At 45.4% G+C, this 16,240-nt stretch overlaps 1 protein-coding gene and 1 long non-coding RNA gene across 3 annotated transcripts in view; one reads left to right on the top strand and one right to left on the bottom strand.

Annotated features, from left to right (window-relative positions):
• Nucleotides 1-4,491, bottom strand: part of LOC146833545 (E3 ubiquitin-protein ligase TRIM39-like) — a 115,032-nt gene extending 110,541 nt beyond the window's left edge. Inside the window, exon 1 of one of the 2 annotated variants that reach the window (XM_085601396.1) lies at nucleotides 4,015-4,491. In XM_085601396.1, coding sequence (XP_085457522.1) covers nucleotides 4,015-4,431 — 417 coding nt within the window. In that variant the 5' untranslated portion in view covers nucleotides 4,432-4,491. The remainder of the gene's footprint in view (nucleotides 1-4,014) is intronic. The other variant, XM_085601395.1, reaches the window with a different exon arrangement.
• LOC146833544 (uncharacterized) overlaps nucleotides 1-13,652 on the top strand; it is a 31,041-nt gene extending 17,389 nt beyond the window's left edge. Inside the window, exons 2-4 of the long non-coding RNA XR_014960595.1 lie at nucleotides 11,527-11,631; nucleotides 11,771-11,872; nucleotides 12,367-13,652. This is a non-coding gene — a long non-coding RNA (uncharacterized LOC146833544). The remainder of the gene's footprint in view (nucleotides 1-11,526; nucleotides 11,632-11,770; nucleotides 11,873-12,366) is intronic.
• The last annotated feature ends 2,588 nt before the right edge of the window (nucleotides 13,653-16,240 follow it).

Below are 16,240 nucleotides of genomic sequence, written 5' to 3'. Positions count from 1 at the left end.
CCTGTTGAAAGAGGGACGGTATTATTTACCTCTACCTACCCACCAACAACAAGCTCTGGTTCAATGCCACGATCACCCCCTCTCCGGTCATCCTGGATACCAGAAGACCAAAGACCTGCTGCAACGACACTTCTGGTGGCCTTCCCTGAACCAGGACACACAGGCCTACATAGATCGCTGCACCGTTTGCACACAAGGAAAGACGACCTCCCAACCCATAGTAGGACTATTGCGTCCCATTCCTGTTCCCCCATGCCCATGGCACACGGTCTCGATGGACTTCGTAGTGGAACTTCCTAAAACCACTAGGGGATACACGACTATACTAACCATCGTAGACCACCTGACTAAAATGGCACATTTCGTACCACTGCAACGCCCTCCTTCAGCTGCGGAATTGGCAACCATATTTATGCAGAACGTGATACGACTTCATGGAATCCCGTCAGTACTGATAACAGACCGTGGAACTCAGTTCGTGGCCAGGTTCTGGACGGAAGTCTGCGCTCTTCTGCACATGGAAGCCCGTTTGTCATCCTCCTATCATCCCCAAACGGATGGACAGGCAGAACGTACAAATCGTACCATGGAACAATACCTCCGTTGCTTACTGCTTTCCTTGGACTCAGAATGGTCCAATATATTGTGGATGGTGGAATACGCGTATAACAATAAAAAAAACACACAGCCATCGGAGTGTCCCCGTTCTTTTGTCTCCAAGGGTACCATCCCAGAACGTCCCCCTGGGAAGAGACACGGACATGTGGTGTACCTACCATACAGGAGCATCATGCCTTCCTCCGTACCATATGGCAGCAAGCCCGATTTGAGCTAGCCAAAGCCAAAGAAACATACAAACAACATGCAGATAAACACAGACAACAAGAACCCACCTACACTGTGGGGGACAGGGTATGGGTGTCCATCAAGAACATTAACACACAAGGGCCCAAGAAACTGTTGCCCCGTTACATAGGTCCCTATCCCATAACCCGAGTTATCAACCCAGTGGCCATGAGGCTATCACTGCCTTCTCACATGAAAGCACATCCCGTCTTTCATGTCTCACTTTTGCGTCCTGCCCATCCTGACTGCTTGATAGCGGAACCCCCTCCTCCAGTTCCTGTGGAAGACCACGTGGAATACGAGGTACGGGCCATCCTTGACACCCGTAGAACTAGAGGGAAACTCTATTACCTGGTGGATTGGAAGGGGTATGGTCCTGAAGAACGCTCCTGGGAACCCCTTTCACATGTCCGTAACGCCCCTGCCTTAGTTCGTGCCTTCCACGCTCGGCAACCCCTGAAACCCCGTCCTGCTATCCCTCTTTTTTGACAACCGGGTAGGACTATTTTAGGGGTGGGTGCTGTCATGATCTCGTCCGCTCCTCGCTCCCGACTGCCGGAAGCGAGGCCTTCCACGGGACGAGACTCCTCCCCTAGACTGGCTTCTCACCGAGTAGCGGTCTAGTGGCTGTGATCGACTCTGCCACTGTAATTGGCCGTCCCACACTTCCGGCGGATTGTGTACTTTAAGCCAACGGACGCCCACGCCGGTGCTTCGGATTCATCCACGGAGCTTCGCCGGATACGCAGGAGCGTAGCGAAGGCTCTAACAGCAACCAGACCTTCCGTCTGGACCGCGCATGGGCGCCTACAGCTGCTGTTCACCGAGACTCGGGTAGAGTCTCTATCGCCTTTTCTGTTTCCTCTCCAGCGCAGGAGCGCTATCTTCCTTGCTACCCCGCGACTCGTGCGACGGCACGGAGTCGCCCTTACTTTGCCCCTCCTTCACTAGCGCCGGCGCGCTTCCCCCTTGAGCACCACGACTTGTGCGATGGCACGGAGTCCCCCTTACTTTGCCCCTCCTCACTAGCGCAGGTGCGCTGCCACGCCAGGTCATTCACGAGCTTCCCCCCATGGACCGATTCCTGGTACCCATAGCATACAGCGCAGGAGCGTATGCTTCCACCACGCTGAGGCCCTCTCTCGCCTCCCACCTTGAAGCGCTTGCCGACCTGTCTCATCTTCCCTGCGCAGGAGCGCCACCTTCAGGTAACACTTGCAGTGAGCGATAACCAGGGGGTTAGTGTTTACGTACCTGTGCCTCTGTTTTCATTCCCTTTCCTGGAACCGCGCTTACCCCTCTCCTCTTTGTCTAGGTGGGATTCGCGCCCGACCCAAGACCCCGGTTGTTCACGAGAGAAGCCCCTTCCCGACACACCACCCTCACCTGCTTCGTGGCAGCCTCCCCCAGCTCCCTCTCTGTCCTGGTTAGTGCACTTGGTCCTTCCAGGAGGAAAAGGGTCCAGGAGGGGTTGTCCTTGTCATCCCTGTGGGATTTCTCCACAACAGTAAGGTAAGAATTGTGGGGACCTGACACTCTTTTACATTAATATCTTGACATCACTTTTCTCTCTCCCCTTCTCTTTTCACTCTGATTAACTTATATCTGCAACCGTTGTATCCCCTTTTACTTTCTCTCTCGTTCTTACCTACTTTGTCCTTCCTCATTTTCTTCTGCTTGTTACTTCTGTCTCTCCATCCGCCTTTTCTCTCTTCTTTAATTCTCCCTTATTCTCACCTCCATTTTTCTACATCCTCCTTTGAAGCTCACCTCCATAGCTTGTCTTTTCTTTTTTTTGTGACAACTCCATTTCTGCTCTCCTTTCTCTTTCTATACTCAAATCTCTCCTCTCCCTCTCTCCTCAATATCTGCCTCCCTTTTTGACTTGCCCTGTTGCTTTCCATTATTTCTGTCCTTTTTATCTTGTCTCCTTTCCTCTCCCAAGGCTTCTTTTTCCACTCATTGTTCTTATTTTCTTTTGTTTTTCTCTCAATTGTCAGCACATGCTTTTCTCTTGCTCCGTATGCCCCTGCTCTTCTGTCTTCTGTTATCTCACCGTTTCTTTACATCTCTTCCGTACTTCCTATCGTGTATCCTATCCTCTCTATCCGTTCTCCTTCTTTGCAGTTTCTCTGTCCTTACCATTTTCCCTATTCTCTCCTCTGCCACCTTTCTTTTCGCGTTCTGCCTTCTCTATATTTGCCCTCTGTTTCTCTCTCCACAGTCCAATCTCCCCACTCCCTTGCTGTTTCTTCTCCATATCTCCTCCCGAACTCTCGCTTTCCATATTCTTTTATTTCCCTACTATTCTCCTTGTTTTCTCTCACCCCTATCTATTTTCTTTCTCTGTTCTCTGCCCATCTTATCTTATCTATTATTCTATTGTATTTCTTATCTGTGTGTTCCCTATTGTCTAAATTCTTAGTCATATTTATCTCCCTGCCATCATGTTCTCTCCTTCATATTTCCCTGCCTTATTTTCACACCCTTCCTATCACACTTCTTGTTTTTCCTTCTCCTTTAAGTCTTCTCCCTCACTTCCCAAGCTGCCAACTTCTTTCTCTTACCTCTGACCTCTTCCCTTTTGCCTCCGCTGTCTATCTCCCATCGTGCTGTCTTCCTTTTCTTTACCTCCACTGCCTTCTTTCCCTTTTCCTCCTCTAACGTCTTCGTCCTGTTTTCATTCTTCACTTTTCATTCTAACGTCTTGCTCTGTGTTCAACCTGTAAAATGCTTGACCGTGACGCCCCTGTAGTCTCTTTTCGGGGTTTGCTAGTGCCTGCCTGGGAACCTGTCTCCCGGTCTGTGACAGCCTTCTCCCAACCCCCAAGGAAGGGACTACAGAGAGCCAGGCCCAGGAAGGCAGTATAAAATGACATTTAGAGGACAACCAGGTTAAAAAAAACGAACTTGAGCAAACGGCTCCATAGACTAATGGTGCCATCCACTTTCAAACCTGCAAAAAGGTGCTAATTCCCCTTTGACCGTATTGGGATGACCCTCTTAAACGACTGACTTCATCGGCATTTTCAAGGTAAGAGATTGACAGGTATGTCTCTATGGAACAAATGGGTGCCTTATAATCCATGAACACCCAGTGTTGTTCTGGAGCCTCCTTTATTCGTTTGGAGGAAAGATACTGGGAACCCAGATCACCCGCACACATACCTTGTACTCCTCTGCAGCCTCATCTATGGGACTTGCCGAGTGAGTTTTGTGATCCTTGGACTCTCGGCAGACCCAGCATATCATCGTCTGATCTTCTTCACAGAACAGCCGCAGCCTCTCCCCGTGTTTCTCGCATAGGATGTCCTCACTGGGCTTCGCCTTGGAGCGATGGAGCTGTTTTGCAATTTCCACAATGCTTCCAAGTTGCCTGTTGGGCCGGAGATTTCTCACCAGAGATGCTTCTCTGCACTGGGGACACGGGAAGTTGTCATCTTTTCCCTCCCAGCTGCGAGTGATGCAGGAGCGGCAGAAGTTGTGCCCACAATCAATGGTCACCGGATCATTAAAATATTCCAAACAGATCGAACAGCTTGTCTCTTCCTTGAGATTCCCGAACTGAGATGCTGCTGCGGCCATGATCCCGGAAGCGAAGAGAGTATAGACTTAGTTTCGATTTCTCTCCCTCTGTCAGGGCGTGCCTGTCTCCACCTCCCTGTGTGCGGGCCCTTTCGGTTTTGTACGGAAGGTTCTGAACACGCCCAGCTCGAGACACATGCCTGTCTGGGGGCCTGAAGTGCAGCTTCTCGCTGTGTGCGAGGGAAGTATGAATACAGTGTCTCAATCATGGACCTGAGTGGGAGACGCGTATATTCCGGTATCTTGTAAAGTAAAACAGTCTGCGCGTGAACGGAGCGTGCCCAGCTCTGCTGCTGTACACATCACATATCCATTTTTCAAAATTCTTCGCCGTGAGTTTGAAATTGTGTGATGCTCTCACGGTTTACAAGGAATTTAGCAGTGCAACCTGTGACGTGAATGGCAGCACACCACGTGACTTCAAATAATTTATGAAAACTGTCCAAAACAAATGTAGAATTCATATACATTATTACAAAACTCAGTCTTAAATAAACACGTGCTCTACAGAGCCACAGAACAGAGATATAGCAATCTATATTACTTATGAAAACGTATCATACAAACAGGGCCGGCCTTTAGCATGGGCGACCTGGGCCCGCCAATATTCTGAGGGGTGCACAAGCTGTGTGCATTAAGGTACTGCCAGCAGCAGGACCCCTGTCATCCTGCTCCAGGTTTGTCCGTAGCCCTCCGTGCTCGTTTCTGTCTAATTTTCTAGTTTAAAGTGGTTTTAATCCTTGATACCTTGGGCAATGTTTTTAAAACCCCATTAGCACCATTCCTTCACCCTCTCACCCCTGCTGACACACATCAGCAATACAATCATCAGCCAGAGGCAGCCAGGCTATCGGTGATTTAGGGGAGCTGGGGGAGGTCCGGAGGCATCACAGCTCAGCCAGGGACTGACCAGTGAACTCAAAAGGGCCTCCTGCTGCCTCATTTAATTCGCAAGCATTAGCAAGGGCGCCAAATTTCTCTGAGCCCAGGGCGCAATCTGAACACACGCTCTGAACCAAGGTAGCCAAGGGAAACTCACCCACATGAGTAGCAGCCCTTCCTATCACACAAAGTGTGTGTGGGGGGAGGAGGGAGGCATTGCCTTTGTAGTGAGAGTGGACCCTACGCCCTGAAGTGAACTGAAATGCACACAGATATATGTCACGTTTGGATTTCCACTCATGGACTTTCTCACCAAATGTGAGATAAGGTCTGACATGAATGAGGTGTCAAGCTGCCCTGCGTATGCGTAAATCTCACGCAGATTTGAAATGTCAGGGCTTAATTTGTAAAAGAAATTAAATGCAAGGGCCCTCGTCAGAAGGCCACTGCATCTTGAACCATCAATGACCCCTGCCAGCTGCAAGTGACAGTACAAACACAACCACTAATCCTCGCAAACCTACAAGTGTGAGAATTCAGACTATTCTAGGCCAATCAAAGCTATAAGATTGGTTGGATGGCAAGTATTAGTAATTTTGAATGTATATTGATTGAATCACCATGCAGCTGTTGTGCTTATGTGCCCATCTCAAAATCGAACTAACAGTGCCTCCATGTGATAGACTGTAAAAAGTGCTGGTGTTGACAATTAAGTGCTGGTTCAGAGCCTCTGAAATCACAGAATGGCTCTTCACCATCATCAAGGAGTTCGCCTAACCCACCAGCGAGTCCACTGACATCCCTCCCTCACAAGACCTCTGCGACAAACTCAGCACATTTTTCCACCACAAAATCAAGAGCATCTACAACAACTTCGACGAAGACAACCAACACAAGTTTTCTTTTGCTCCTTTTGTGACAGGGAGGGTGGAGGCTCGCCTTAGCCGTGTTGGAGAGTGCCAGGCGTGGGTGGGGGTTGGGGTCGAGGGGGTTATGTTCTTTATCCTTTTGTTGATTACATGCTCTATTGCTTCTATGATGTGTAAGGCTGTATATGAGGTATTACGGGGTAATGATACCAATGGCACAATCTTTTTACATGTCACAGCACCATGTGGGACAGGGTCAAATTAAGCGGTTGAGCCTCATGACGTGGAATGTCAGGGGCCTCAATGACCATAGGAAGGTGCGTAAGATTCTGGCGTATTTGAGGCGGAAGGAGGTTGATATTGCGCTGCTCCAGGAAACTCACCTATGCCCTAGAAGTGCGTTACTTACAGGTACTAGATTACCAGGCCTTTCTCATGCTGCAGGATTCACTTCTCATTCCAGAGGCGTGTTGACATGGTTTAATCCTACGTCGCGGCTCCAGATGGAACTCTGTGAGACTGAACATGCTGGTAGATATGTCATATCCAGATGTTATGGCAAGGGACAGAATTTCATCATTGTTAACTCTTATGGCCCAAATTATGATTACCCACTGTTCTATAAGTTCCTCTTTCCACTTCTTAAGGACCGCAAGCCATTACCGGTGATCTGGGGGGGGGGTGACTTTAATTGTGTTCTAGATCCAGCGCTTGACCGCTCGAAGGGCCCTCCAAGACCTCCGTCTGCTTCGGCCAGGGTAATTGCAGATATAGCTTTGCGGTTGCAATTGGTAGATGTGTGGAGAGCTAGGTCTGGCAAAAGGGGCGGGTTCACACACTTCTCGGGACCCTATGATATCCACTCTTGTATCGATTACTGGCTCATCTCACAGACGCTGTTAACCAAAATACAAGACTGTTCCGTCCTAGCCCGGTCTTTCTCGGACCACTCGCCCATTTTACTAGTGATTAATGTGTCCTCGTGGGCCCCCCTCCATTTCTGTGGCGCTTTCCCCCATACTCACTATTTGACACGGTATTTAAATACAAACTCACAGATGCTATCACAGAATTTTTCACACTCAACGTTGGCACAGTGAACTGCTTTGCCACGGTATGGGAGTCGTTTAAGCTCTTTATACGTGGAGTGGCTATCAGTAAGCATGCTGGGATATTACGCTCAATTAGAAGCAGGCTTGCTTTGTTAGAATCCCGTATAGCTAAACCTGAGGCTGAGCTGGCGATTAGAAACAATCCCCAGTCACGGGAGTTGCTGAAAGCTGCACTTGACGAGTACCACAAAGAGGCAGTGAAGTGACGTCAAATATATGGGCAAATACGCCACAGCTAAAATATATGGGGAAACCGACAGACCAGGCTCGGTGCTGGCTGTGTTGGCCCATCGTAGATCGGAGGCTGGAGTCATTTCAGAGCTGGCTGATGAGGAGGGCTCTCTACTAACAGAGCAAGTGGATATTAACAATCGGTTTCGCGGATATTATCAAAAGCTATACAGCTCTAAGGTTGCCCCTAGCGATGATGATATATTGAGCTATCTTGAATACATCAAGTTCCCGTGGTTGTCGGAGTGGCACCGGGAGTTCCTAATGCACCCCCTTGAGGTTCGGGAGATACAATTGGCTTTGAGTTCTATGTGGGAGGGCAGCGCCCCGGGGATTGATGGACTGACAGTGTCCTTTTACATATCTTTTAGTAATATTTTGGTTCCACACTCAAGCACCCTGTTTCAGGAAATGGGGATTGCTGGGGTTATGCCGCCTACTATGCATGAGGCCCTGATCATTATGTTACTGAAACCTGATAAAGATCCCCAGAAATGCTCCTCGTATCGGCCACTTTCGTTGCTCAACGTGGATACAAAAATATTTGCAAAAATACTGTCTAATCGTCTCTCTCCATTGTTGCCCTTCTTGAACGGTTCGGAGCAGACTGGATTTATACCGGGTCGCACATTTTCCTCTAATCTCCGAACTGTGTTCGGTGCCCTGCAGCATGTGCGGCTAGAGTTAAAGGCAGACGCAGTCTTTTTAGACACGGAAAAGGCCTTCAATTCCATGGAATGGAAGTTTATGCTTGCAGTGTTGCGTCGCATGGGGGTGGGAGAAGTATTTCTCCAATTGGTGTCGGTACTTTACAATTCACCACTGGCGCGGGTACGCACCAGAGACACGGTCTCTGCCCCTATTCACATATTGCGGGGTGCTTAACAGGGATGTCCCTTATCCCCCCTATTGTATGCAGTGGCCGCTGAGCCTCTGCCGAGGGCGCGCTGTGAATACCACAGGCACATAGGGCTTCGCTTCCCCAAATACAATTTAATTGTTTCGGCCTAAGCTGACGACATGCTTTTGTATGTCCGAGGCCCGGACGTCCACCTCGATCCGATAATTCGCGAGGTGCTGCGGTTTGGTGACCTCTCGGGCCTCATGATTAATTGGGATAAATCCATAGTTGTTCCGCTTACTCCGTCTACTGTGGCAACGTCTCTTGACTTCCCTCTTCAGTGGAATTCTGACCCGGTCCACTATCTGGGCATCCAAGTTCATTCCAATGCGGAACAAGTGATCAGAGTGAACTATGGAAGAGCTATCGCCAAGTTAAGTGATGATATAGACAGATGGATCAGGCTCCCGCTTTCGCTGGTGGGGAGGGTATCCCTGATGAAGATGGTGGTGCTCCCCCGCTTTTTCTTTCTCTTTGCTAACATATCCATAGAGGTGCCCCAGAAGATCGTCAGAGAGCTGCGAACTTTAATGAATAAGCTGGCTTGGGCTAGCAAAACTCCGCGTATAGCGTTCAATATCCTCACTTTACCCTACAATGCGGGGGGGTGGGTGCGCCAGATCTCGAACTCTATTACAGAGTGGCGCAGGCTTCTCATGCCCACTGCTAGGTCCACGGCCCGCATGACCTGCCACACCTCCAGATTGAGAAGGTGGCTGCTGACCCGGACCCTTTGCCACGGTTTTTAACTAAGCCACCAATAAGACGTTGCGGAGTACTGGACTCGGTCAACTCTGTGGTTCATGCTTGGCACGCATTGCTCCGTATGCATGATGGCGCCCAACTATACTCGCCGCTTATGAAGGTGGAGTGGTGTCAGTGGTTCACTCCTAGCTGCGAGCGAGGGGCTATCCGCTCGCTGAACAGTCTCAATGTACATGATATGGGTGATCTGTTAACAGACGGAAGGGTGTGTTCATGGGAGGAGGCAATTGCTGGGGTAACGGTGCCATCGGCACTAATGCAATTTTCTTTCTTCAGGACTCGCCATGCTCTGCCGTGGTGCTGGGGGACAAACTCGTGGAGCCATTGGAGATTCCAGCCCTATCTATACTATTACGCTCAAAATCACCTGTGAAATTAGTCTTGCGCCTCTACGCCTCGACACAACCTTTTAAGATCACTCCATTCGCTAAGACGCGGCTGGAGTGGCAGGCGGACATTGGGGTCCCAATCACAGATGCTATTTGGTCTTACTGCTGTGAGACCACCCGCAAAGTCTCCCTGAATGGCCGCCACAGGTTGGCCCATTTTAAATTCTTACACAGAGTCCATTACAATCCACAACGTCTATGTAGGTATGGATTGCGAGACACTGATTGCTTTGAGAGATGCGATATGCCAGGGGCTGTTTTTTTCCATCTTGCTTGGCAATGACTCTATGTGGAAGGTTATTGGAGAAACATTTTTCAGGCACTAACTGATATTGTGGGGCTGCCTCTCACTCCTGACCTCCTAATGGCACAACTGGGCTACACGAAACCACTTCGGAAGACCATTCGTAAATTGGTAAATTATGTTTATGTTATGTTATGGTTGCTATGGGTCTTCTTCTAGCGAAACGCAGGCTGGCGATGCGCTGGATGCGGGGCCCTGTCCCAACGGTTGTAGAGTGGGAAAAAGATATGTTGTATTGTAATACCCAATCGGAAGTCTATAACGAACTGTTACCCCCCTGCAGTCGGCCAAAAAGTTTCTGGGGTCTGTTTGCACAATACCAAACAACACAGCTAGATAGCAATGAAAATCAAGACTAACGTCTGTTTAATTGGGGCAGGAGGGAAGTGTTTGGGAAGATGAAGGAACTGAATGATTCAATGATGGGGCCATTTCTCCCACTACGGGGGACACTGAATTATGGTACTGTGTCATGCTGATATTGTACCCAGATTGTGTTACTTTGCCTCACTGTAAACATTCTTATTGACGCCTTGTACAATGTATTGTTGCTGAATGTCGGCCCCACCCTTGTTATACAGTGCAACCTTGGCTACATCTGTAATCATCTGTTTGTTGTATTGCTGTCTTGTCGGTTATCATGCCGTCGGTATTTTTCTGAATAATTAGGTGAGTCCGCTCATATGGGTCCGCTTTGTTGTTATGTAGGGTGGGCGCTTGTGTTATGCGGATTTTGATCTGTTCTTGATAAGCTGGTTCTCACATTTGGCGTTTGATTTGCATACACCCACGGGTCCGCACTGTGTTAACGTAGGGTGGGCTGTTCAATCATACGCTCGTTCGACTTGTAAATGATTAATTGGTTCTTGTATTTGGTTTATTTATTTGCAAAGACTTACACCGTTCAAGCACACGCTCGTTTGACTTGTAAATGATTGATTGGTTCTTGTATTTGGCGTATTTATTCGCAAAGACTTACGCTGTTCCGCCCTAACTCGTAGCAATGGGCGGACAGCGGTTTCCATTATTCTTGTGTGCAATATGTGCTTTGTGTGTGCCCTTTAGGGAAATTGCGCTACACGATAACTTAGATATTAGGTCAATGTCATTGCATTTGAACCATTGGGTTATGGGGAATGTTTTCATGTATTCCCTTCACGTAATGGCTTCTCCTTACATCGGAGTTTGTAAATATATTTTCACGAGTGCTCCCGTTACACATGGACCCCCCGTATGGCTCCTTTTTGGGATATGGTTAAGGCCTTTTCTTTACGAGGACCACACGTGGGTGTGATAACTGGGCATGGCCTCATAACATGTAATACTCAAAACTTCGCCCACATACTTTATTGGTATTTGCTGATTATTTGCAAAGCTGCTCTCTGGAAGGCCACTTAGATGGATATATATGTCTTAATGCGCACTTATGGCCACTTTCTGAATTCATGAATTTGGTGTTTCATTTTATGATTTTAGTTTCTTATCAACAATTTATCTTGGGTGCATATATGTGTTAATATGCATATTTAACTTTGAAGCGATTAATATGCGCTTTAATTTTTGAATGTTATATGTATTATATTGTATATTTCGTGGTGGGATTAAACACCTCCCCCCCCTTTTTTTGTTTTTCCCTTTCCAGAATTATTGATCTAACAATGGATTCCTTTCCACTTTGAGTGAATATTGTCTACAATACACGATTTTATCTTAATATGAGATCTTGCGTTCACTTTTAAACTTGCGGGTGAGTGTCCTGTCTGATGACCTCAGATTTTTATGCCTATACTTAGGTCATGCATATACACTTCTTTATTCAAGATGTACTTGCTGTCTGGTGTGCCCACTATATTATGGGGCTGCTTATATTTACATTTGTATTTCAGACGTGCTATTATTCACCAAATGTGTGATACGTCATTATGATTTGGTTATTGCCGGATTCAAAGAATATGGAATAAGGTTTATCTCGTGCTATCTACTTTGTGGTGAGCCCAACCCCTTGTTTTTGTTCTTTTCCCTTTCTCTGTTTCTCTAGCCTGGATTGAGTTATAGTTCTCTTATTAGATTGATATACTTTTGGACATCTATAATAATGCTTTTGCTTCCTGTTTCTGTTAGTACTTGCCTCTGCTATTTTGAGTTCTCTATTTATTTCTGGCTTTGTTTCTGTTTTTCTTTTTTCTTTTCTGTCTCTTTTTCTCCGCTTATTATTCTTTTTTGATATGTATAGTTGGTATACACAAATCTTGCCTTTTAAATTTTGAGACAGAATTACATAAATCAGGAAAAGCTTACACTTACAGAATTTTTAACTCTTTAATATGTATGTATATACATGTTGTATTTTAGGTTGGTTTTGTATATAATATTGTTTTGTGGTTATTGTGGACTTCTAAGTTATTTTTATATGTTGTGATGTAAATGTATTGTGTATATATATGTATGTGTTTATATATGTTGTTTTATGTATTGATTTCAGCCCTGAAGAAGTTCCTGTGTTTTAGGAACGAAACGCGTTGGCTGGCATTCGCTTTAATAAATAAGAAGACCAAGAAAAATTATTTTGAATATATACCATTTTGGACTTTGTCTTTTTGAGTGCACCTTCCTTTGTGTTAAAAACGTTTTGTCCTGTCCCGCATCTAACAACGACGGATGTTGGAAGTTGTTGCACCACGTACACAGACATAGTGTACTCCAATAGGAAGGAAAATAGTTGGAATCCAAGTGCTTGACCTTGGTCCGTCGTTGGGTTTGCTTTGTTCATGTATGGTCTTTTTGGACTGTTTTGCACTGGTTCCTTTCCTTAAATTTAATTATTACAATGCAGAAATTTCAGGATGGGAGGGAGGAAATGGCCCTTAACCTATTTGGTACTGACAATACGAAATCTACATCACAACCAAATGGTCCCACCAGTACTAGCCTTAAAACACTGTTTCTGAGATTGGAGCGTCTAAGAAAGCAGGAATTATCCCGTTGGTGGGACGGGGTCACGCTCCAACAATACCTAGAAAACAAAAAAGTCCCAAGAGGTCTTAGAATACTAATCTTCCCGACCTTTGAGGATCTCAGCAGTGAGCTTTTAAAAGATTGGGAGGGTATTCTTGAAAGTGCATCGGTCACTATGATGCAGATATTAATCAAACACGCTAAGGAGAAAGGTGAGAAACTTCAGTCGAGATAGAAAGTTTAGAAAGGGAGATTAATGAAATCGAACAGAAGGATTTAATTGAAAAAAAGTTTGCCATTTTGAAAAAGGTTATGGAGGACCATCAACTCTACCTAAAAGAAAAGAAATTGAAAAAAATAAAGAGAGATGATCGAGACTATAAAGATGGGCGAGTGTATACATTTGCAAAAAAGTTTGACAATATACTAGGTTCAGAAGACAAAAAGAGAATAAGGGAAAGTAGGGAGGAAAGTGATGACACCCATTCCGTCAGTGGCGTCTCCTCTTCCTCCATAGAGAGCACTACATCAGACTTATCCCGTGAGGTCCCTTTAGGAGAGGCAACTTCCTCTTTTCAAAAGGAAATGGCAAAATTGCGAATAAGCAGCAGACTACAACAAAAGAGAGAAATGCCAAAACCCGGCGGGGAGGTCGGAGGGGCAAAGGCAGGTACAAAGGGAAAAGGGAATATGGTGGGACAGGTCAAGAAATAAATGATACTCATGTGCAAAACTTTTCATGTAATGTTGTACAGTCTGTTGAAAAAAACTTGGAAATTGTTAATTTGTCCAATAAAACCTTTGACAAGGATGAAGTGGCGGTGTTACGGAGGGGCTTGAATTTTTGTCCAACCCAGAGTGGGGATATTGCCAATGTACATATAGATCTATTTAAGTTTGTTAGGATCCTCAAATTAAAAGATCATTTCTCTCAAATCTTTCCGCATAATCCTGAACTTTCTGTTACTGCAAGACCCATGACCCATACGGTCGCGGATATAAGGGACATCCATTGCCTTATGACTCTTGATGATAATGAGGAATGTGACATGCTCTCTTTAATCAATGACTTGGATATACCACAGAACTACACATTAGATAGTGGTTTGAAATCTAAATCCAAATTTACACCAGTCATGAACTATCACCGCAACATAGATGTCTTTTATGAGAAAGTAAGTGAGGATCTGTACAGGATGGAGACTAGCAAAAAATTTACACCCTGGAATAATCACAACATTACCGCACAAGAGAGAAAAGCCCTCAATCGCTTAAAACAGGATAAAAGTATTGTGATTAGGGAGGCCGATAAGGGCGGTAATGTTGTGATTATGAACCATGATGACTACATGAATGAGATCTACCGCCAGGTTAACAACGATTCCTGTTACAAGAGAATTGTGGGTAACCCGATTGAAAAGCTGAGCACCATGATTAACATCAAATTGAATGAATGGAAGGATGTTATGCTACTGACAGAAGATGAATTCCGATACCTCAGAAAGGATTTCCCTAACTTTCCCTGCATATACATCCTTCCAAAAATACACAAACCTAATGCCTTTCCACCTGGCCGTCCCATTATCTCGGGGGTAGGTTCACCCACTGAGAGGTTATCTGAATTTGTGGACCTGAGATTGCAAAAATATGTTGTAAACCTCCCGTCATACATCAGGGACAGTAAGGACATACTGATAAAATTTAAGGATTTTGAATGGTCGGAAGAATTACTTTTTGTAACTTTCGATGTAGAAAGTCTATATACTTGCATTCGCAAGGATCTTGGGCTTTTGGCAATCCAGTCCTTCTTGGATAAAGAGAATGCTGATCAGTTCTCTTACAACGAGATGATCATGGAAATGATTGATATTATTCTCTGCAATAATTTTTTCCTCTTTGACAGATGCTGGTTCCAGCAAATTCTTGGTACTGCGATGGGCTCCAGGTTTGCTCCCTCATACGCCTGCCGCTTTATGGGGTGGTTCGAGAGGGAGCATGCCTGGGGCAGAGGTGCCTCCCCCTGGACTGACCATATTGTTTTCTGGGGGAGGTACATCCACGATGTTATCTGTCTCTGGTCGGGCTCTGTGGATGAATTGAATGATTACTTCACATATCTGAATAATAATAAATACAATGTAAAATTTACAATGCAATTTGGAAAAGACAGTATCAACTTCTTGGACATTAAATTTTTTGTGAAGGATGGGAAAATACACAGTACCCTTCACAGAAAAGATACAGCCTGCAACGGGATCCTTCATGGTGATAGTGCCCATGCTCGGTCCGTTATTAATAACATCCCCTACGGGGAAATGATAAGAATACGTAGGAACTGTAGCGAGGATGACACTTACCTTAACAATATCTCGGAATCTAGAACTAGATTCTTGCAGAGGGGATATACTAGAGAAGTAGTAGACAAAGCCATCGAGAAAGTAAAATGTCGCACTAGAGAAGACACTTTGCAACCATCTTACAAAAGGGATACGCCTAATGCAAATCCAGTTAGGTTTATCACACAGTATAATGCAAACAGTTCTAAGGTCTTCAATATTCTAAAGAAAAACTGGAGTATACTTGGAGAAGTACCATCTCTAAAGAGTTGCCTTACTAATGTTCCGTCTGTAACATATAGAAGAGGCAGATCGCTGCGGAATTTCCTATGTCCCAGCTATGTTACTACCCCAAAGGAAACGTGGTTGCCAATTAAACCCAAAGGTTTTTTCACCTGTGGAACGTGTAATATGTGTCCGCATGGGAAAAACAAAACTTTCAACTTTTGCTACAATACTGGTGTCAAGTATGATATAATGCATTTTATCAATTGCAATACCACTCATGTTATCTATGTAATAGGCTGTAATTGTGACATCATTTACGTAGGGAGTACAATCCGCCCCTTAAAAATCCGAATACAGGAGCACCGTAGGGCTATTGTAAATAAAGATCGGAGATAGCCCTTGAGTGAACATTACAGACTTGCACATGCAAACAATGATACATTCTAGTTTCATGGAATAGACCATGTCCCTATTAACAACAGAGGGGGCAATAGGGAACTACTAGTCAGACAAAAGGAAGCAAAGTGGATATGCAGACTCAGGGCGACTGACGCAGGTCACAATACTGATAAGGAATTGCATTACTTTTTAGGCTAGTGTTGTTCCACTAACTGGTTATGAAGCAACTTGGTTGCTTTATATTCAAATAATATTTTCTGTACGGAACTAATAAGGCCCTGTGTGCGGTGTAAAATTTTGTTATTATTTCTGATGCATACTGTACATGACTTCATGTCTATACATTTTAGACTAATGTGTAGCATACATACTGATACATGAATTATGGTTGTGTTTTTGTCCTTTTCTATGCCCTATTTTTCTGCCTCCCCTTTTGTT

Source organism: Triturus cristatus, chromosome 4_2 (assembly GCF_964204655.1).
Source record: "Triturus cristatus chromosome 4_2, aTriCri1.1, whole genome shotgun sequence".
Taxonomy (NCBI): Eukaryota; Metazoa; Chordata; class Amphibia; order Caudata; family Salamandridae; genus Triturus; species Triturus cristatus.
The sequence above is the reverse complement of the archived record's forward strand: the minus strand, read 5'-3'. Positions and strand labels throughout refer to the sequence as shown.